Raw genomic sequence first — 20,776 nt, forward strand, 5'->3', positions numbered from 1 at the left:
GTTTTCTTTGCATCTGCTGTCCTTATCCTAACCTGCACCAAGCCTCATTCATTTCCCCCCCCCCCCCCCCCCCCCCGCCCCCCTCGCTGATTTACATTGGCTCCCACTTCAGCTATGCCTGCATTTTAAAATTCTCATCCTTATATTTCCAAATTCCTCCATAGTTTCACTCCTTCTTAGACCTGGAACCTCCTGCAGCCCGACAACCTTTAAAGATTACTGCACTCCTCCCAATTGTGGTCTCTTGTTCACCCCAATTTCCATTACTCCATATCATTGGTGGTCACGTGTCAGCTGCCTGTGCTTTAAGCTCTGGAATTCCTTCCCAAACCCTCCCCTTCTTTAAGCTTCTAATTAAAATCTACCTCTTCGACCGAGCTGTTGGTCTGTCCTAATGTCTCCTCAGCATCAAAGATTTGACTTCATTTCACTCCTGTGAAGTGCCTTGGGATGTTGTAACAGAAACATAGATCTATATTAAAGATTCTATATAAGTGCAGGTTTTAGTTACTTGCATCACAAGCTGTGACCAGAACACTAAGCAAACAGTGCTTACAATGGGTGCTTTGGGCATCTGTGAAGGGCACACGTGATGTGTCAATCACTGGGCGAGACAATATTCTCCACAATTCCACAAGTTAAAAAGGCAAACTGACTGGATTCAAAAAGCTGTGAAATTATTCCGTAGGCACGCTTTCGCTACTAGAATCTAGAAGTGCTAAAGGTGCGCGTAGGAACTTACTACGGGCCGAAGACTGGGCAGAAACTGTGGCCGATTAAATGCAACAGACGAAGTGTGAAATCATATGCTCTGGATCCCAGGAAGGCAAATCAAAATCTTATCCTATGGAGGGGTTAAGGAATGCGGGTGCCTCTGTATGCAATAACTAAAAATTAGGGCAAGAGGTACAAAATGTAATCAGGAAGTCCAATGGATATTAGCCTATATCGTAAGTGGGTTGCAATTCAAGGGGGAGGAAGCGATACTTTAGTCGTAAGGAGCCTTTGTCAGGACGTGTTGGTCTTGCAGGGTTTCCAGTACAGATTCACCAGAATGATATTGGGGTTAAAAGGATGAATTATGAGAACAGGTTGAGGATACTTGGCTTTGAGCTTAGAAAGTTGAGGAGTGATATATGTGATAATATCAATGTATACCAATCTATATTATACCTATATTAGTGTTTGCAGAAGCATATATTGAACATGGAATGATGTCAGCAGTAATATTACGCACAGTGGCTGCACAACAGTGTTCCACAGTAATGCATAGCTTATGTAAAAATAACACGGAGTTGCTCTGCTTAAATTATGAATACAGCAGGCTGGGAAGGCTCCACAATGGAGACTCGATGGGGAAATATGACTCCTGATAATTGCATGTATGAGATCTGCTGCATAAAAAATTCAATTTGATGTGGGATATGTAGTATTTTTATGGGACAAATGTATCTGATTGCGAACAAGGCAAATACTATACAAGCCAAGGGCTGGTAAAAAAATGTATGAATCTATTGCTTGCCTGCACTAATCCCTGCAGATGTCACTGTTGCAATAATAACGACCACACATCCGTCTGTTCAAACGCATGACGTTAATGGTTTTTAATTTTATGCGGAGTTTTAAGAATAAAAATGTTAGGAATAAAAATGCTGGCCTAGCCAGTGCCACCCACAAATTGCCGTGGATTAGGCTTAAAGAGCTGGGCCTATTTATTCTGAATTAGTATATACTTCAAGGTGACTGATGAGAGGTTCAGAAGAGGCAAGATCACCTGTTGATTGATTATTTCAGTCTGGTAGATTGGTGTGGACCAGAATGCATGAGTTTACACCACATAAAAGCAGGAACAGATGGGATGGTGGGCAGTATATCTTTTCCCAGGGAGCAGTGAACCTCTGGAATGTGCTGCCAGCTGATCCGGTGGATGCCCACTTTCAGTATCACCTTAAAGTGGGAAATAGACTCGAGCAGAACCCGCATCATATAAAAGGTAGGAGGGGGATAATGTAACGAATAATTGGGCCACCTCATCTCCGAGACTGGTTTTGAGAACGAGAGGGACGGAGGCGAATTTTACAGAGGTTTCTGCACCCGTTGTTAGGTTGGGATTTCTCCTTTGTGTTTGCCTTGCCTCGAGCTTCGAGTGTCCAATCGCAATACTCCAGTCATCGTGAGCAGTGAGGCTGGCTTGGTGCTCACCCTTTTGATATGTTTGTGCTCTATTTCCTCTGACCTTTTGATAGTTGCCGCATCTGGTCTTGGGTCAGCCTTCATGGCCAAATGGGACATCAGGGCGTTTTGATCAACGTGCGAGATAACTATGTCGGCTGCTCGAGCAATTTCATCAAGTTTCGTCATCCTATCCTGAGAAAGGAAAGCAAAGTTTTACCAGCCCGAATCCGAATCGCAGCGTTACAGAATGCTTACAGGGCAGAAGGAAACCATTCGGCCCATCATGTCAGCGCCAGCTCTCTGAATGAGCAATTCACTGAGTAACATTTGTCTGCCTTCATCCGCAACAATTCACGTTTTAAAGAAATATGGAATAAAAATAAAACCAGTAAAAATCCATCCAGGTCACTGTTGTCCCTTTTGGGCCTAACAAGACATTGAGTTGTGCCAAATTGTTACAAAGTAGAAGCAAATAAAAAAAACACCAACATATTCTCCAAGCAATAAGTGAAACCCAAGTGCTAGCTGAAAATGATCTTGGAAGCTGTGAGATCATCACTGAAAACCCAACAATGTCCTTCAAGGAAGAGAAACTGACACCCCTAGCCAGCCTAACCTACACAGAACCCCAGTCACCAACCCGGTCATAGATTCTTAGCAGGCCAAACATTTGCAAAGGAATCAATCCATGCAGCTTTGCCAGTATTGTGCTAAATATCGCACATCGCAATACGCCCACAATGGAAAACTTCAAAGTATGGCCTCTTAAATCTTATGTGAAAGATTGCCTCCTGGAGGAACGCCCTCCATTCACCTAGGTGCCTCCATGTGGCCACTAGTAATACTCCAAGCATCTGGCTGGACAACAATCCCGAGACAATGATCGATCCAATATGCTGTGTTCAGCATCTTCCAACTGTAGTGTGACTGAGAATGGTGCCTCAGTGCAGTATGGGCTATGGTTTGAACCAACGTTTCCCCCCGGTCTCTCAATGCACGCCATAACCAACATTAGTTGGCTATGAACAAAGAACAAAGAAAGGTACAGCACGAGAACAGGCCCTTCGGCCCTCCAAGCCTGCACCGACCATGCTGCCCGTCTAAACTAAAATCTTCTACACTTCCTGGGTCCGTATCCCTCTATTCCCAACCTATTCATGTATTTGTCAAGACCTCCTTTAAACGTCACTATCGTCCCTGCTTCCACCACCTCCTCCGGCAGCGAGTTCCAGGCACCCACTACCCTCTGTGTAGAAGACGTGCCTCGTACATCTCCTCTAAACCTTGCCCCTCGCACCTTAAACCTATGCCCCCTAGTAATTGACCCCTCTATCCTGGGAAAAAGCCTCCGACTATCCACTCTGTCTATGCCCCTCATAATTTTGTAAACCTCTATCAAGTCGCCCCTCAACCTCCAATGTTCCAGTGAGAACAAACGGATTTTATTCAACCGCTCCTCATAGCTACTGCCCTCCATACCAGGCAACATCCTGGTAAATCTTTTCTGCACCCTCGCCAAAGCCTCCACATCCTTCTGGTAGTGTGGCGACCAGAATTGAACACTATACTCCAAGTGTGGCCTAACTAAGGTTCTATACAGCTGCAACATGACTTGCCAATTCTTATACTCAATGCCCCGGCCAATGAAGGCAAGCATGCCATATGCCTTCTTGACTACCTTCTCCACCTGTGTTGCCACTTTCAGTGACCTGTGGACTGATACACCTAGATCTCTCTGACATATGGAGTGCATTGAGAGAACATCGTTTAAAGCTACTGCTTGGCTTTCCAAATAGCACTTTGAATTATTATTGCCAGAGATTTGCCAAGAGATAGGAATAACTTTGTTAGCCAGATGCTTCCATGCACCTGCTAGGTGGTCAAAGACACGGTCGAAGAGGTTGTTATGGGCCAAGGTTTAGAGAACCCCAAAGTGTATCATGGAGTTCACCTGACCCACAACATTTAATAGATTGTGGTATGGGAAGCACACGGCCCACTCTACACGTGTGGTACAGCAGAAATGGAAAAGTAATTTTTAAAGCAAAACAATGTTTATTCTATGAACTCAAGTTAACCTTTTTAAAGCATACAGTGAACATCTTAGCAACTATCAATTCAAATACAACTCCCAAAGAATACAACACTAAGTAATCCTTAATAACTTCCCGAACAACATCCAGAAGACAAAAGAAACACCTTTTAACAGAAGCACATCAGGTTTGCATTCACTACTGAGAACATTTATAATTCTGAATTCACCAAATGATCAAGAGATAGTCTTTCCATGGCAGAGAGAACAGCGGTACGCCTGTTTTGGCTGGCTTCAGCTCCAACACTGAAAAACAAAACCAAAAAAAAAAAAACAGACACACCCAAGCTTTTCTCAAAGTGAAACTAAAAAGCAGAGCCAGAGCTCAGCTCCACCCACACTCTGACATCACTGCAGTAACATGAGCAGCCAAACATTTCTTAAAGTGACATTCTGATGTTTTATTTGCATCATCTTAAATATATCCTGGACTGCAGCTGTTTGAAGTGAACTGAACAGGATAAGGGGCATATAGGAATTAAGATGATCAGGAAAGCAACGTTAAGTATAAGGCAAAACACACCTTCCCGGAATTGAGGCTGGAGAGATGAGCGGTATGTACAGGCAAGTGTTTAGGGTACACTGATACCAATTCCTCATGCAGGTCCAATCTGTAAGAGAAGAAAGTATTCACAGTTGATCTGGACATACATGGATTGGTTTGAAAATAGTCCGAACCATGACTAGGATTGAGTGTCATTAAGACTGCCAGCTTTCAGTAAAATGGAAATTTAACAGAAATGATTGAATGTGTGGGGGAAGGGAGCCCTGAAGGAAAGGGGAAACGCGGAAAGAACAATAAATGTCTGCATGGTTATCAGTTTTAAAGGGGTTCAAAGACCCAATAAATTAATAAAAGACTTGTATTTATTCAGATCTTCTCAAAACTAGCGGATATCATAGACTCACAGAGGTCCAGAAAAAGCCCTTCGCCCATCGTGTCTGCGCCAGTCAAAACAACCAGCTAACTATTCAAATCCCATTTTCCAGTACTTGGACAATAGTCTTCTATGCCTTGGCATCGCAACTGCACATCTAACTATGAGGGTCTCTGCCTCCACCACCCTTTCAGGCAGTAAGTTCCAGACTCCCACCACCCACTGGGTAAAATGTTTTCCTTACATCCCCTCTAAACCTCCTGCCCCTCACCTTAAAATCTATGCCCCCTGATCATTGACCCTATACCAAGGAGAAAGGTTTCTTCCAGTCTACTCTGTCTATGCCCTTCATAATTTTATGCATCTCAATAATGTCCCCCTCAGTCTCCTCTGCTCCAAGGAAAACGATCCAAGTCTATCCAATCTCTCTTCATAGCTAAAACTCTCCAGCCCAGACAACATCCTGGTTAGTCTCCTCTGCACCCATCCAAGTGCTACCTCCTTAATGTGGATTCCAGAACTCCACACAGTACTCTAGCTGTGGCCTAACCAACATTTTATACAGTTCCAGCTTAACCGCCCTGCTCTTAAACTCTAAGCCTCGGCTAATAAAGGCAAGTATGCCATATGCCTTCTAAACCACTGTATCCACCTGCTCTGCTACCTTAAGGGACGGTGTATATGCACACCAAGACCCTCTGATCGTCGGTGATTCCCAGGGTCCTGCCATTTATCATGTATTGCCTCGCCTTGTTTGTCCTGCCCAAGTACATCACCTCACACTTCTGTCTCAAAATGCTTAATTCATGAGGTACTTTCTTTAAGCATAATCATTTTGTGCTAATGTGGGAAATGTAGCGGCCAATTTGCGCTCAACAAACCCACAAATAGCAATGTGATAATGGTCAGATAATGGGATTCTGTGATGTTGGTGAGGGATAAATATTAGCCAGGACACCAAGTATAACTCCCCTACTGTTCATTACATACTGCCATGAGATCTTTTCCATGCACCTGAACAGGCCGAACAAAGAACAAATAAAAGTACAGCCCAGGAACAGGCCCTTCGGCCCTCCAAGCCTGCGCCGACCATGCTGCCCGACTAAACTACAATCTTCTACACTTCCTGGGTCCGTATCCCTCTATTCCCATCCTATTCATGTATTTGTCAAGATGCCCCTTAAACGTCACTATCGTCCCTGCTTCCACCACCTCCTCCAGCAGCGAGTTCCAGGCACCCACTACCCTCTGTGTAAAAAAACTTGCCTCGTACATCTCCTCTAAACCTTACCCCTCGCACCTTAAACCTATGCCCCCTAGTAATTGACCCCTCTACCCTGGGAAAAAGCCTCTGACTATCCATTCTGTCTATGCCCCTCATAATTTTGTAGACCTCTATCAGGTCGCCCCTCAACCTCCGTCGTTCCAGTGAGAAAAAAACAAGTTTATTCAACCGCTCCTCATAGCTAATGCCCTCCATATCAGGCAAAATTCTGGTAAATCTCTTCTGCACCCTCTCTCAAGCCTCCACATCCTTCTGGTAGTGTGGCAACCAGAATTGAACACTATACTCCAAGTGTGGCCTAACTAAGGTTCTATGCAGCTGCAACATGACTTGCCAATTTGTATACTCAACGCCCCGGCCAGCATGAAGGCAAGCATGCCGTATGCCTTCTTGACTACCTTCTCCACCTGTGTTGCCCCTTCCAATGACCTGTGGACCTGTGCACCTAGATCTCTCTGACTGTCAATACTCGAGGGTTCTATCATTCACTTTGGTTGAAACGCTCATCTGAAAGACTGCACCTCCGACAGTGCAGCACTCTGTCAGCACGGCAATGTAATGTCAGCCTTGACTTCTGTGCTCAAGTATTTAGAATAGCACTTGAAACCCCAACCTTCTGATTCAAAGATGAGGAAGCACTTCCAAATTGGCCACACTGACAAGGAATAACATCAGCAAATACATTGCAGGGGCTGGAAATCTGAAACAAAAGCAACAAGTACCCAACAGGTCTGGCAGCATCGGTGGAGAGAGAAACAGAGTTAATGTTTCAGGCCAAGGACCTTTCTTCTGATTTCCAGCACTGAAGTATCAGCTCTGCTCCTCTCTCCACAGATGCTGGCAGGCCTACCGGCAAACAACAAAACTGCTTTGAACGCGTGCCAAGGTAATTAATGCACTCTTAGATGTTGATGGCAATCGTGCAGAGAAATAAAGACCTGCTCTGGGCTCCAACAAGCTGGAAAACTGACTTCCAATGAACGTGGTCCGATTCTAGACCATTGCAAAAAGCTGGAGAGGGCTGGGTTGCATTTCTGGCAGGGTAACTAACCAATCAATTGGTTGGAAAATTACAGGCAGTGCAGCCACATGTCTCAGTAGTGGACCGGTTTAGCTCAGTGGGCTAGGACAGCTGGTTCGTGATGCAGAGCAAGGCCAGCAGCGCGGGTTCAATTCCCGTACCAGCTGAGGTTATTCATGAAGACCCCGCCTTCTCAACCTTGCCCCTCGCCTGAGGTGTGGTGATCCCCGGGTTAAACGACCAGCAGTCAGCTCTCCCCTTCAAAGGGGAAAGCAGCCGATGGTCATAGATGTCATAGATTTAGTGCAGGAGGCCATTCGGCCCATCGAGTCTGCACCGGCTCTTGGAAAGAGCACCCTACCCAAGCCCACACCTCCACCCTAACCCCATAACCCAGTTACCCCACCCAACACTAAGGGCAATTTTGGACACTAAGGACAATTTGGCATGGCCAATCCACCTAACCTGCACATCTTTGGACTATGGGAGGAAACCGGAGTACCCGGAGGAAACCCACGCGCACACGGGGAGAACGTGCAGACTCCGCACAAACAGTGACCCAAGCCGGGTATCGAACCTGGAGCTGTGAAGCAATTGTGCTAACCACTATGCTACCGTGCTGCCCTAAATCATCTGGGACTATGGCGACTTTACCTTTACTAGGAACCCAAATTTGGAAAACTCCACCTCTCAGACCTACGAGTACAACAGAAATCAAATGTTCTCAGGAGCTATGGCAGTTGCGAGCTGGTGTTTGAGCTCCATCTCCATGTGCTGTGCATTATTACTTTACCTATCAGCTGTTGGTTATAATTTAGCTGAATTGAAGGGCAGCACAGTGGCTGATGAGGAAAATGCGAAAGATGTCATTTAAAACATGAAGGTCTGATGATAAAACCCAAGGAACATGAAAAAAATGGAAAGTAACAGAAAGGATCCCATAAATGTAAATGTAATGAAATGCTAAAATGAAATAGCAGAAGGCGCTCGAAGGGTTAACTGCAGACAAAGGTTCTTTAGAAGACAGACAGCCATTATCACACAGGCCTTGAGATAAGGAAGCAGTTCATGCTGTAACCAGATATCTTTAATCAGAGAAAGTTTTAGAAAAGTTAAGTTTTAAGTTATATAGAGAGAATGAGTTTTATACCCTTTAATAGAAGTTAATTAGTTTAGCAAGCAATTGATTGGAATTGTCAGAATTTTAATTTTGAATAACTTGAAACATTTAAGAATACAAGAAAATACAATACTTTCAAAAGATAAGGGAGTGAAAGGCTGGAATGCCCCAGAATAATTAACAGGAAACCTCCCTTCCAGTAAACTGGCAGACCAAGGTCAGGTTAATATGAAGGCCCTCTCATGATATTATGAGTACTCGATGTGGAATCACATGGACAGAAAGGGTATTGCGATCAGGAGCAGAAGAAAATACTTTAGAATGTCACGTAATCAGCAAAGCTGTTTTAAAGGTGATATATATCCTAGATCGCCCCCAGCCAGGCACTCACTCTCAGCCTGCAGGGTGATTTCGGTACATGGGACTGACAGGAGACGAAAGCCAAGCAGGACCATAGAACAACCGGGAGGAGACCAACAGATAAAGGAGATATTGTCGAGGAGGCCCAGGAAGGTCTGATCAACCGACCAGGAGAATCCAGAAGCAAGATCGTTTTACTTTTCTGTAAAGACAGTGATTTTATCTTTTAAAAGAAAAAATAAAATAGCTTAAAGTTTAAGCCTGAAACAGTGGTTTATTACAAAAGTCTACTTTACTTATCTAGCAACGCTAGATAATCCAGGATCGAAGCTACTAGGTGGTAAGTAGATAAAATTCTTCTATGAAGATACGGGTTATCTCAGGGAAAAACTTGAAATACTAGTTTGACTTGAATAGTCTGTGTAGGAGTCGGGGAGTGAGAATCCCTGTCCACCCTTTAGAATCTCTTGACCCTTGTTCCGTAAAGGGGAAACCTAAGAATTCTAAGAATAGTGGTGAGGTTTAAATACATGGCTCAGTGGTTAGCGTTGCTGCCTCACGGCGCCGAGGTCCCAAGTTCGATCCCGGCTCTGGGTCACTGTCCGTATGGAGCTTGCACTTTCTCCCCGTGTCTGCGTGGGTTTCACCCCCACAACCCAAAGATGTGTAGGTTAGGTGGATTGGCCACGCTAAATTGCCCCTTAATTGTAAAAAAAATAATTGGGTACTCTAAATTTATTTTTTAAAAACTTATCTGAATTGTGTGTTGTTACATACTTGGGCAGCCACTGTATTTTGAGATCTCTCAAGGCCTCCTCGAACACCTCGCTCGGTTCTTTTTCCTCCTTTTCCTTGCTGGACTTTTCTTTGCTTCCTTCCTTTGTCTTAACAGGAGGTGATATCAGATGGTAGCACACATTGTGCACATCCTGAAAATAATTACACAATATTCACTCATGGGCTCGGGGGGGGGAATCAATCACTTTTGCTGTGGCAAATCTGCCGATCGTATATTTATCACAACATAAAATACTCAGCAGATCAGGCTGCATCAGTGCAGAAACAGTGTAGGTGGGTGACCTTCTCTTACAACTCGAATTTGAACTATTCAGTTTGTTTCTCTCTCCACAGAAGCGATTTGGCTCCAAAGCATTAGAAATAGGTTATTCCACCCATCTAGCCTGTTGTGTCATTCAATAAGATCATGGCTGATCCGACTATGGCTTTAACTCCACTTTCCTGCCAGATACTCGGTGCATTTTCTGCTTTCATTGCCAATTTCGAGCATCTGCAATATTTTTGCTTTTGTATTAATGACTTAGCGGGTCCAGCCCCCATCGCAGAGTCAGAAGGTAACGTGTTGCAAGACGTGCTCTGGACAGGAAGCAGCTCTCCCAGCACTGAGCTTCCATTGTCAGGGGTGATGGCCAGGAATTCAATTATAGATGTCACTTGTGCCCAAAGTGATTCCCAGTCACCTTTGCATTCTTCTGCCGTGTGCAACTTTGCATTGGGAGCATTTATTCATGAAAAGCATCTCAATATCAGCTTGGCTACAGGAAATAACATTTAAGAGTTGGGTTTTCAAACTAGGACAGGAGGAGGGTTTCTGACAGTATCAGACGGGGCTAGTTTCCCGATTTTCTGTCCTGTTAGTGACTTGTTGTACACCGATAACAAATGTGTGGTAATATCTTTGAGTGTCTTTTTGAAATTTGGGATAGAGTTGGAGAACGGGGGTGGTGGGTGTAAAGGTGGGGGGAGAAGTGGGGAATGAGATTCTCTGCAGTACATTGGAATTTTACAGGAGTGCCACTCCATCTCGGAGAACAGTGTGGTGTCCACCAAGCTGAATGACTGAGCTTTCTGTCAAGACCCTGTTATCTGATATCAAGAACTATCGCATAAGGACAGATCACGGACTGTCGGCCCTCACACTTCGGCCTAGAAATGATCCATCATTGGTGGTCATGTTTTTAAGTTGCCTGTATCCAAAGCTCTGGAATTTGCTTCCTAAACCTCTCCACTTCTCTCTCCTCCCTTAAGATATTTCTTAAAACGTTGCTCTTTTCGCCTATCCTAATGAGTCAGAACTCTTGCGGGGGTGGGGAGGAAAAGGAGGGTAGTCAGGGGGGAGAGCAGTCGGACAGGAGCAGCAGACACCTGGGAACCCCTCCACCTGGAGAGTCCCCTCCATGTCACTCACCATCCTGACCTGGAAATATATCACCGGTCCTGCACTGTTGCTGGGGTGACATCCTGGAACTCCCTCCCTTACAGAACTGAGGGTGTACCTACACCACATGGGCAGCAGCGGTTCAAGAGCAGCTCACCACCACCTACTGAATGCAACCAGCAATGGGCAATAAATGCTGACCTAACCAGCAGTGCCCGCATCCTGTAAATTATTTTTTTAGGTTGTGGCAGGGAGAAGGGGGCGGGGCGGGAGGGGGTGTAGTCAGGGAACGGGAGATTATAGTCCAGGGGGAGAGCAGTCGGGAGGCAGGGAGAGCGGTCGGGTGGGTGATGGGGATAGTAGTCGGGAGCAGCCGGGGGTGGAATCCAGTACCATAGTTCCACAGCAGTTAGAAGTGGTTTTCATGCTTCTAACTTTTCTTGGATAACTATTCAGCTAAGAGAGTCGGACTATCTGCAGTCTTCGATTGAAATCAGAGTGTCATGTAGTTACAGGTACAGGGGTAATTGCCTGGGCAGTTCCCCTGCAGTCCTTACACGGAGACCTCTGGGGGTCCCCCAGCTCATCTTCTGGGATATCAACTGGGTACAACCCCTGGAGAATGTTCTGTGCCATTGTCTTGGGTATCAAAATATTGGTGTGGTAACGCATCACGGACGTTTCACTACATTTACAGGTACTATGTAAGTGCTGTTGCGTTGTCTTCAGGTGCCAAAAGAGCAGGAACATTCCCTCTGAATCTCCCTCCACAGCTGCTGCCAGACCTGCTGAGTGTTTCCATATTTACTGCGTTTATTTCACATTTCCAGCAACCGCAGTATTTTGCTTTTGTGTTCGAGGAATAACGCTCCTGTTTTTCAGTAAAGTTCCCCCTTCACCTCAGTGAGCTACAGAAATTAGCAAAATCCTGACACAGGTTTCCAGGTGCAGATAGTATGGTTGATTAATCACTGTGAACAGAACCGTGAAGTCTACTTCCTAATGGAGCAATCACCTGCAGTCATAAAATCTCTAACCAGCCAGAATGAATCATAAACACAAACAGAATACAATCAGAGCCCAACATCTGTGTCCACAAAAAGCATTTGGACAGTTTAGTTTTTAGAATGATTCAGCTGCTCTGGGAGGCTGCATTATATCACAAAGAGAGTTGTTCTGTGCAAACATCACTCCACCCTCTTAAAGGGCAGTCTCCACTCTGCTCCATAAACTCAAACTGATAGAATTTACAGAGCACAAGGAGGCCATTCGGCCCATTGAATCTGCACCGGCCCTTGGAAAGAGGACCCCACTTACGTATGCTAACCATGTTACAGCACCATGGGGACAGCTGATTTAAAGCAGATTACTGGGCGTGGCTATCAGTAGCTGGTTGACAGCAAGAAGCCCGCCGCAGAATTCTCCGCTGCCTGCCGCTGGTAGCGGTGCCCCCGATGCGGTGGAGAATCGGGTATCCAGGGTATAAACAGGATCAGCGCCCGATGCTCCGGCCCCACGCTGGCGGTGGAATCGGGGTTTGTGCCAGCGGGAGTATGCAAATGGATCTTAATGACAGATTTGCATCCACTTAGCGGACCGGGTACCATATTCTCCGGGCCCGTGTGATTCTCCAGTCCTCTGGGCCTGAGCGGGACTTACAACTGGTATTTCCCAGCCAGGCCCTGACGTGATGGACCTCATGGTGGGCCAAGGCTTAATCCCTTAAGGGAGTTGCCCCCAAGTCCATCCGAGGGCCACCCTGCCCACCCCACCCCCACCAGACCCCCTTTTTCCATGCCCTCCTGAGACCCTAATAAAAGAGCCCCCCCCCCACGACCGCCTAAATATAGAGACCCCACCCAGAGACCCTGCAAATTGAGGACCCCCCCCCCACACAGGTCACTGCTTTCTCTTTCCAGGAATTGACCCATGGAGTTTCCATTACCTGAGCCAGCAGATGTATTGCCCAGCTGAGTGTCACAACAGTGATTTTTTTCACTGCGGGTGTCCGGACTGCTCTCTAGCTTCCTGACAGGGGTCTCTTTTCTTGGAGGCTTCCTGCTAGGGGCCTCTTTTCTGGGGGGCTTCCTGAGAGGGGTCAAATCTGTTAGAATTCTTTGAGGAGGTAACGAGTAAAATAGAACAGGTAGACATGGTCCATTTGGATTTCTAGAAGGCCTTTGACAAGGTACAGGAGGCTGCTAAATAAGACAAGAACTCCTGGTGTTAGGAGCAAAGTACTGGCATGGACAGAGGATTGACTGACCGACAGACAGATTGGGGATAAAGAGGTCTTTTTCAGGTGACTAGTGGTGTTCCGCAGTGTTGGGACCACAACTATTCTCGATATACATTAACAATCTGGAAGAAGGAACTGAGGGCGTTGTTGCTAAGTTTGCAGATGATACAAAGATATGTTGAGGGACAGATTGTGTTGAAGAAGCAGGCAGGCTGCAGAAGGACTTGGACAGGCTAGGAGAGTGGGCAAAGAAGTGGCAGATGGAATACAATGTGGAAAAGTGTGAGGTTATGCACTTTGGTAGGAAGGACAGAGGCATAGGCTATTCTCTAATAGGAAAAGGCTTCAGAAATCAGAAGCACCAAGGCACTTTGGAGTCCCAGTTCAGGATTCTCTTCAGGTTAACGTGCAGGCTCAGTTGGCAGTTAGGAAGGCAAATGCAATGTTAGCATTCATGTCGAGAGGGCTAGAATACAAAAGCAGGGATGTACTTCTGAGGCTGTATAAGGCTCTGGTCAGACCCCATTTGGAGTCTTGTGAGCAGTTTTGGGCCCCGTATCAAAGGAAGGATGTGCTGGCCTTGGAAAGTGTCCAGAGGAGGTTCACATGAGGCCTGGGTAGAGTGGGTGTGGGGTGGATGTTTCCACTTGAAGGAAAAAAAACTAGACCCAGAGGACACATGGGACGATCCTTTAAAACAGAGATGAGGAGGAATTTCTTCAGCCAGAGGGTGGTGAATCTGTGGAACTCTATGCCGCAGAAGGCTGTGGAGGCCAAATTACTGAGTGTCTTTAAGACAGAGATAGATAGGTTCTTCATTAATAAGGGGATCAGGGGTTATGGGGAGAAGGCAGGAGAATGGGCATGAGAAACATATCAGCCATGATTGAATGATGGGCCGAATGGCCTAATTCAGCTCCTATATCTTATGGTCTCTTGGGTCTCTTCCGGACAGGTTTCTCTTTTCTGGGGAATCTGTGGGGGGAAACTCTCTGGGGAGTCTCCTCATCTAGGGGAACTCTGTGGGTGGTCACCCCAGTACTTGGGGGAAATGGCGGGGGACGACGACTTATTTGCAATGTTGGGGGCGGGGGTGGCCAGCCGCAAGACCTCCTTATTAGGCCGCCTGCTCAAAATGGCCGTCCACCCGATAGCAGGAATCGCTTGTAATCCTCGCCATGCAAATTGGTATAGTGAATTGCTTCTTGATCTGCGCTCCAAGCGGGAGTTCAAATCATCGCAATTCACCTCCGGCGGGAGAACATTGGGCTGGATTCTTCGGCTGCGCCCACCGCAATATCGCCACGGATGGGACGCAGACCACGTAAAGGCCAATTGACCTCGGGCGAGAATTTTGTCGTCTCCGGGCAGGCGAGGCTGACGAACCCTGCGCATAGTCTCCCAAACGGAGAATTTCATCCGAGCTTTTGCTTTGACAGAAAAATGAACAGAATCATGGAATTCTAGGCCCAGAAAGACAAATCGGCGTACATTTTTACAACTTCCATGATTTTGAGATGTCACAAAAGGTTTAGCCAACAAACCAGTGTAGTAATTGTTGTTAATGCAGGAACCGTGGGATGCCAAATAAAGCAAAGCAAGTTTCCACAAACAACCAATAATTAATAATGTTTATCAATGTTGGATAATAGATATTGGATACGGGGAGAACTGTCCCACTCTTCTTCCGAGTAATGGCATGAGATATTTTATGTCCACCTGAGTCCATCCAGAAGTTTTGGAAGGGTCTAGGACAGAGAGAGAGGTGACTGGGGGGGGGGGGGGGGGAATAGGGAGGGAACCCTAAGCCATTGATCGGGGAAAATGGTGGGGGCAAATGGCAGAGTCAGGGGAATGGAGTGCCTCCGAAGACAGTTGCGGTGTAGGGAGGGGGGTGTTGTGGCAGATAGGGAGGACATGGTTTGTTTGTAGGGCCTGGAGCAAGTCAGGACTAGATGCAACTGAGGAAATCCTTAGCTGTGCTGACACAGTAAGGTAAGTAGCACTCTGCAAAAATAGGGCTTGTTTTTTTTTTTTTACTTCTTCCCTGGCATCGGGCATTGCTGGCAAGGCCAGCATTTGTTGTCCATACGTAATTAGCCTTGCACTGAATTGGCTTGCTATGCCATTTCAGAGGGCAGGAAAGAGTGAACCACATTGTTGTTGGTCTGGAGTCACATGTAGGCCTGACCAGGTAAGGACGGCAGATTTCCTTCCCTAAAGGACGTTAATGAACCAGATTGGTTTCTACAGTCATTGTTGAGAGTTGCCATGGTCACCATTACGGAGTCAAACTTTATATTCCAGATTTATTAATTGAATTTAAATTTAATCATCTGCTATGGTGGAATTTGAACCCACGCCCTCGAAGCATTAACCTGGGCTTCTAGCTTAGTGGTCCAGTGACATTACCATTGCGCTACCATCTCAACCACCACACGAAAATTGGATGGCAAGATGACAAGGCAGGTAGGATACACTGGCCTTGTAAGATGTACAACATAGATTACTCAGAGTAATGCAGGGATTTAAAGGTTAAATTCTGAGGACAGGTTGCAGAGACTATGGTTGTATTCCCATGAATTTAGAAGATAAACTGAAGAAAGGATTTAAATTATCAAGGTAATTCCTCGGTGAGGACTTCTGGGCAAGGGAGCAGAAGCTAAAATAGAAAGAGAAAGAACTGAAACAATTGAGCAATCTGGCAGCATCGGAGATAACATATCAAGTCAAATATAACCTTTCTTTTGGCAAAATCTTAAAATTGGAGCTGGATCACTAACTGCGCAAAAACATTAGGAATCACACAGCAGTTAGCACTGCTGCCTCTCAGCGCCAGGGACCCGGTTTTAATTCTGGCCTCGGGTGACTGTCTGTGTGGAGTTTGGACTTTCTCCCAGTGACTGCGTGGGTTTCCTCCGGGTGCTCCGGTTTCCTCCCACTGTCCAAAGATGTGCATGTTAGGTGGATTGGCCATGCTAAATTGCTCTTTAGTGTCCGAAGATGTGCAGGTTAGGTAGGGTTATGGGGATAGGGCGGAGAAGTGGGTTTAGGTCGGGTGCTCTTTCAGAGGGTCGGTGCAGACTCGATGGGCCGACTGGCCTCTTTCTGCATGTTGGAATTCTATGGTTCACGCAAAGGCAGTTGCCATTCGGGATGTTATCTATCTTGACTTCCAAAAGGCCTTTGATAAGGTGCCTCACGGGAGACTGCTGAGTAAAATAAGGGCCCATGGTATTCGAGGCAAGGTACTAACATGGATTGACGATTGGTTGTCAGGCAGAAGGCAGAGAGTTGGGATAAAAGGTTCTTTTTCGGAATGGCAACCGGTGACGAGTGGTGTCCCGCAGGGTTCAGTGTTGGGGCCACAGCTGTTCTCCTTATATATTAACGATCTAGATGACGGGACTGGGGGCATTCTGGCTAAGTTTGCCGATGATACAAAGCTAGGTGGAGGGGCAGGTAGTATGGAGGAGGTGGGGAGGCTGCAGAAAGATTTAGACAGTTTAGGAGTGGTCCAAGAAATGGCTGATGAAATTCAACGTGGGCAAGTGCGAGGTCTTGCACTTTGGAAAAAAGAATAGAGGCATGGACTATTTTCTAAACGGTGACAAAATTCATAATGCTGAAGTGCAAAGGGACTTGGGAGTCCTAGTCCAGGATTCTCTAAAGGTAAACTTGCAGGTTGAGTCCGTAATTAAGAAAGCAAATGCAATGTTGTCATTCATCTCAAGAGGCTTGGAATATAAAAGCAGGGATGTACTTCTGAAGCTTTATAAAGCATTAGTTAGGGCCCATTTAGAATACTGTGAGCAATTTGGGCCCCACACCTCAGGAAGGACATACTGGCACTGGAGCGGATCCAGCGGAGATTCACACGGATGATCCCAGGAATGGTAGGCCTAACATACGATGAACGTCTGAGGATCCTGGGATTATATTCATTGGAGTTTAGGAGGTTGAGGGGAGATCTAATAGAAACTTACAAGATAATGAATGGCTTAGATAGGGTGGATGTAGGGAAGTTGTTTCCATTAGCAGGGGAGACAAGGACCCGGGGGCACAGCCTTAGAATAAAATGGAGTCACTTTAGAACAGAGATGAGGAGAAATTTCTTCAGCCAGAGAGTGGTGGGTCTGTGGAATTCATTGCCACAGAGGGCGGTGGAGGCCAGGACGTTGAGTGTCTTTAAGACAGAAGTTGATAAATTCTTGATTTCTCGAGGAATTAAGGGCTATGGAGAGAGAGCGGGTAAATGGAGTTGAAATCAGCCATGATTGAATGGTGGCGTGGACTCGATGGGCCGAATGGCCTTACTTCCGCTCCTATGTCTTATGGTCTTATGGGACTTTTCTCCCTCAAAAGACTATGGATGTTTAGGATCAATTGAAAATTTTTATAAGTAAGGATATAAAGTGATATACAACAAAGGCAAATAAACAAAGTTAATTCAGGTTCAGATCAAACCTGATCGAACAGAATCTCAGAAACGGCCAGAGGGATTAAATGCCCTCCCATTGGTCCGATGTTTCTATGCAGCAGGAAAGTGCTAAACCTGCCAGCAGTTTCTGTGAACGCTTAACAGACGTCAACCCTTGTTAAGGAACAAACATGATAAGCAGATCAAAAGAGAGTAGGTTGGGCAGTGCCTGAATAACAACCAGACTTACAGCTTTCCTGCCCATTTCCGTTTTAGAAAGCGTGAGCGTCCCCGTGAGCTGGCAGCCAATTTCAACTCCTTTGGGAACTCTGGAGGAAAAAGGATCAAATTAATTCCACCTGTTGTCTGCCGTATACTGAAACATAAACATATTTGGAAACAGAAAAGGTTAGGAGTACACAGATGATCAGCCAGTCCCTTGTCAAGGCAGTTCAATGTAAGGCGGGAGTCGAGAAATGAAAACTAAGCTGGGGAGAAAGAAGGAATGGAAAACGCTCCCAATCACAGGAAGGAGACGAATCATACAGTGCAGAAGGAGGCCATTCGGCCCATCGAGTCTGCACTGGCCCATGGAAAGAGCACCCTACTGAAGCCCCCACCTCCACCCTATCCCTGTAACCCCATCTGACCTTTCAGGACACTAAGGGCAATTTATCATGGCCAATCCACCTCACTTGCACATCTTTGGACAGTGGGAGGAAACCGGAGCACCCGGAGGAAACTCACGCAGACACAGGGAGGACGTGCAGACTCCACACAGACAGTGACTCAAGCCGGAAATCGAACCTAGGATCCTGGAGCTGTGAAGCAACTGTGCTAACCACTGTGCTGCCCTAACCTAACTAATGGGTGGAACAAACTCTAAACTGCTTTTTAGAAAAGCGTTTTCACATGTGACTGGTCTATCTGTTGCTTTTTCGCCCTCCTACCTCTTCCCTTTGCTCTGCAACTCTTAAAAGCTTTGATTGCTACTGGCTAGATTCCAAATCTAACAGTTGCACCGAAAACATTGGAAGAATAGAATCATATAGAACAAGGAGGCCATTCAGCCTGCTGTGCCTGTGCCAGCTCTTTGAAAGAGCTATCCAATTAGTCCCAATCCTCTGGCTCTTGCCCTACACCGCTGCAAATCTTTCCTTTTCAATTATTTATCCAATTCCCTTTGGAAAAGGACTATTGATTCTGCTTCTATTACCCTTTCAAGCAGTACATTCCAGATCAGAACTCTATGCAATTCTTTTTTTTCTTCGTCTCCCCTGGTTTTGTTGCCAATTATTTTAAAGCTGTGTCCTCGGGTTACTGACCCTCCTGCCAATGAAAACAGGTTTGCCTTGTTTACTCCATTAAACCCTTCTAATTAGGCTGCCTTTACTCTTTGCACATGTTGATGGATGTGTTGTGTTATTTCCTGTGTTCTTTATTTCAGGTCTGCAGGTCACTGGGGACAGACCAGAAGAGTGGGATTAATTGAATAACTCTTTCCAACCAGCCAGCAGAGTTACAATGGGCCTCCTTCAGCATTGTCAGATTCAACTATTTCCAATTTTTCTTCTTGCATGTGTTTAAATCGATGCCCTGTTTTGTCCCTCAGCCAACATTAAGAACAGATTATCTGATCAGTCGTCTAATTTGCGGATGACAAACTAGCTGCTGCGTTTGGCTACATAACAGCGACAAGTAGACTCCAAAATTAATTCACTGGCGGCAAACTTCTTGAAAATACTGTGCGGCCTTGGTAAAGAAAATGCAAGTTTTTCTTTATGCTACTTGTGAAATAAAGGTTTTTGCGTGCCTCGATGTAATTTCAAAATCTAACAACAGAAATATGGACTGACATTCTCGTAGTGTGTGTTTTATGCATCCCTATGACAGGCGACCACCATGATTAAATTATCAAACTGGCCAGTGCACAAACCTCTTCTTTACTGTGCATGGATACAGAATCACCATTTGCATCAATGTCATTCACAGGTACTTTTCTCCCTCAAAAGACTATGGATGTTTAGGATCAATTGAACATTTTTATAAGCAAGGATATAAAGTGATATAAAACAAAGGCAAGCAAACAAAGTTTTAATTGAAACTTGGGACATAGTCACAAACATGACTGAGAATTAAGAGTGCACAAAAAAATACGGCATAAATGATGCGTTATCCCAGCAAGGGGACTTGGCAGATGGGAGTGCACATCGGAGAACTGGGAGCACAGCCAGCATGCCTGAACAACCAGATGTTGCACATTTACTTTCCCAAACTTTAATTAGTCAGATTCTGTAAAGTCCCACCTTGTACCGAATACTTACTTGTCATCTGGCAAAGAGGTGATGTAGAATGGAATGGTGTATTTTGGGGGCAGCGTAAGGGAGCAAAATGTATTCTTGTGGCGTAAGGCATTAACATGGGTCCGGTAGACGTCCAGATTCAGCGGGGCTGGGAGCTTGGAACTGATGTGGAATGGCAAGTCATTTAAATGCTCCAACTCACTCAGCGCCTCGTGGCGAATCTGCAGACGTATCACATAGTCTCCTTTATCTAGCTTCAGCGAGTACTGTGAAGAAACAACAAAGTTTTTCATGAACGGAATGAAAAGGGAAACACCTCCTGAAGCTTCCACGCCGATATGAATGTTTTTCCTCTTCTCACTTTCCCCCTACCTCCTTCCATCCCCTTTCCAAACACTCCACTCTGGGATAGCAGTGGATTCTTTACTTAACTGAGGGAAATGCAGACTCACATGTGTCAGCCTCACTAACAGATGCCTTCTGCTGAGCTTGCCAAAGCATTACCTCACGATAATTTCATAATTTTGTAACAGGTGTCATGTGAGAGTCCCTTTAAGAAATTGATGTTTATAAAATAGCTGTAGTGGATGTACCTTTAAGAAATGGGTGTTTATCAGTGATGTCAGAGTGTGGGTGGAGCTGGGCTGTCTGTCTGCCTTTACTTTCGCTTTGGGGTGTCTGCTACAGGGTGTGTTTAGTTTTGCTTT

General features: G+C 45.7%; 1 protein-coding gene and 1 long non-coding RNA gene across 4 annotated transcripts in view; one reads left to right on the forward strand and one right to left on the reverse strand.

Annotated features, from left to right (window-relative positions):
* Positions 1 to 20,308, forward strand: part of LOC140421316 (uncharacterized) — a 57,059-nt gene extending 36,751 nt beyond the window's left edge. Inside the window, exons 1-2 of one of the 2 annotated variants that reach the window (XR_011946712.1) lie at positions 8,909 to 9,271; positions 19,214 to 20,308. This is a non-coding gene — a long non-coding RNA (uncharacterized lncRNA). Of the gene's footprint in view, positions 1 to 8,908; positions 9,272 to 19,213 lie in introns of those variants that run through there. The other variant, XR_011946713.1, reaches the window with a different exon arrangement.
* LOC140421315 (tripeptidyl-peptidase 2-like) overlaps positions 1 to 20,776 on the reverse strand; it is a 194,416-nt gene that overhangs the window by 16,409 nt on the left and 157,231 nt on the right. The window contains exons 22-26 of one of the 2 annotated variants that reach the window (XM_072505959.1): positions 20,091 to 20,335; positions 18,017 to 18,095; positions 9,709 to 9,860; positions 4,791 to 4,878; positions 2,135 to 2,367 (exon numbers count right to left, since the gene is read on the reverse strand). In XM_072505959.1, coding sequence (XP_072362060.1) covers positions 2,135 to 2,367; positions 4,791 to 4,878; positions 9,709 to 9,860; positions 18,017 to 18,095; positions 20,091 to 20,335 — 797 coding nt within the window. The remainder of the gene's footprint in view (positions 1 to 2,134; positions 2,368 to 4,790; positions 4,879 to 9,708; positions 9,861 to 18,016; positions 18,096 to 20,090; positions 20,336 to 20,776) is intronic. The other variant, XM_072505960.1, reaches the window with a different exon arrangement.

The sequence above is a fragment of the Scyliorhinus torazame genome, chromosome 5 (assembly GCF_047496885.1).
Source record: "Scyliorhinus torazame isolate Kashiwa2021f chromosome 5, sScyTor2.1, whole genome shotgun sequence".
NCBI classification, from domain to species: domain Eukaryota; kingdom Metazoa; phylum Chordata; class Chondrichthyes; order Carcharhiniformes; family Scyliorhinidae; genus Scyliorhinus; species Scyliorhinus torazame.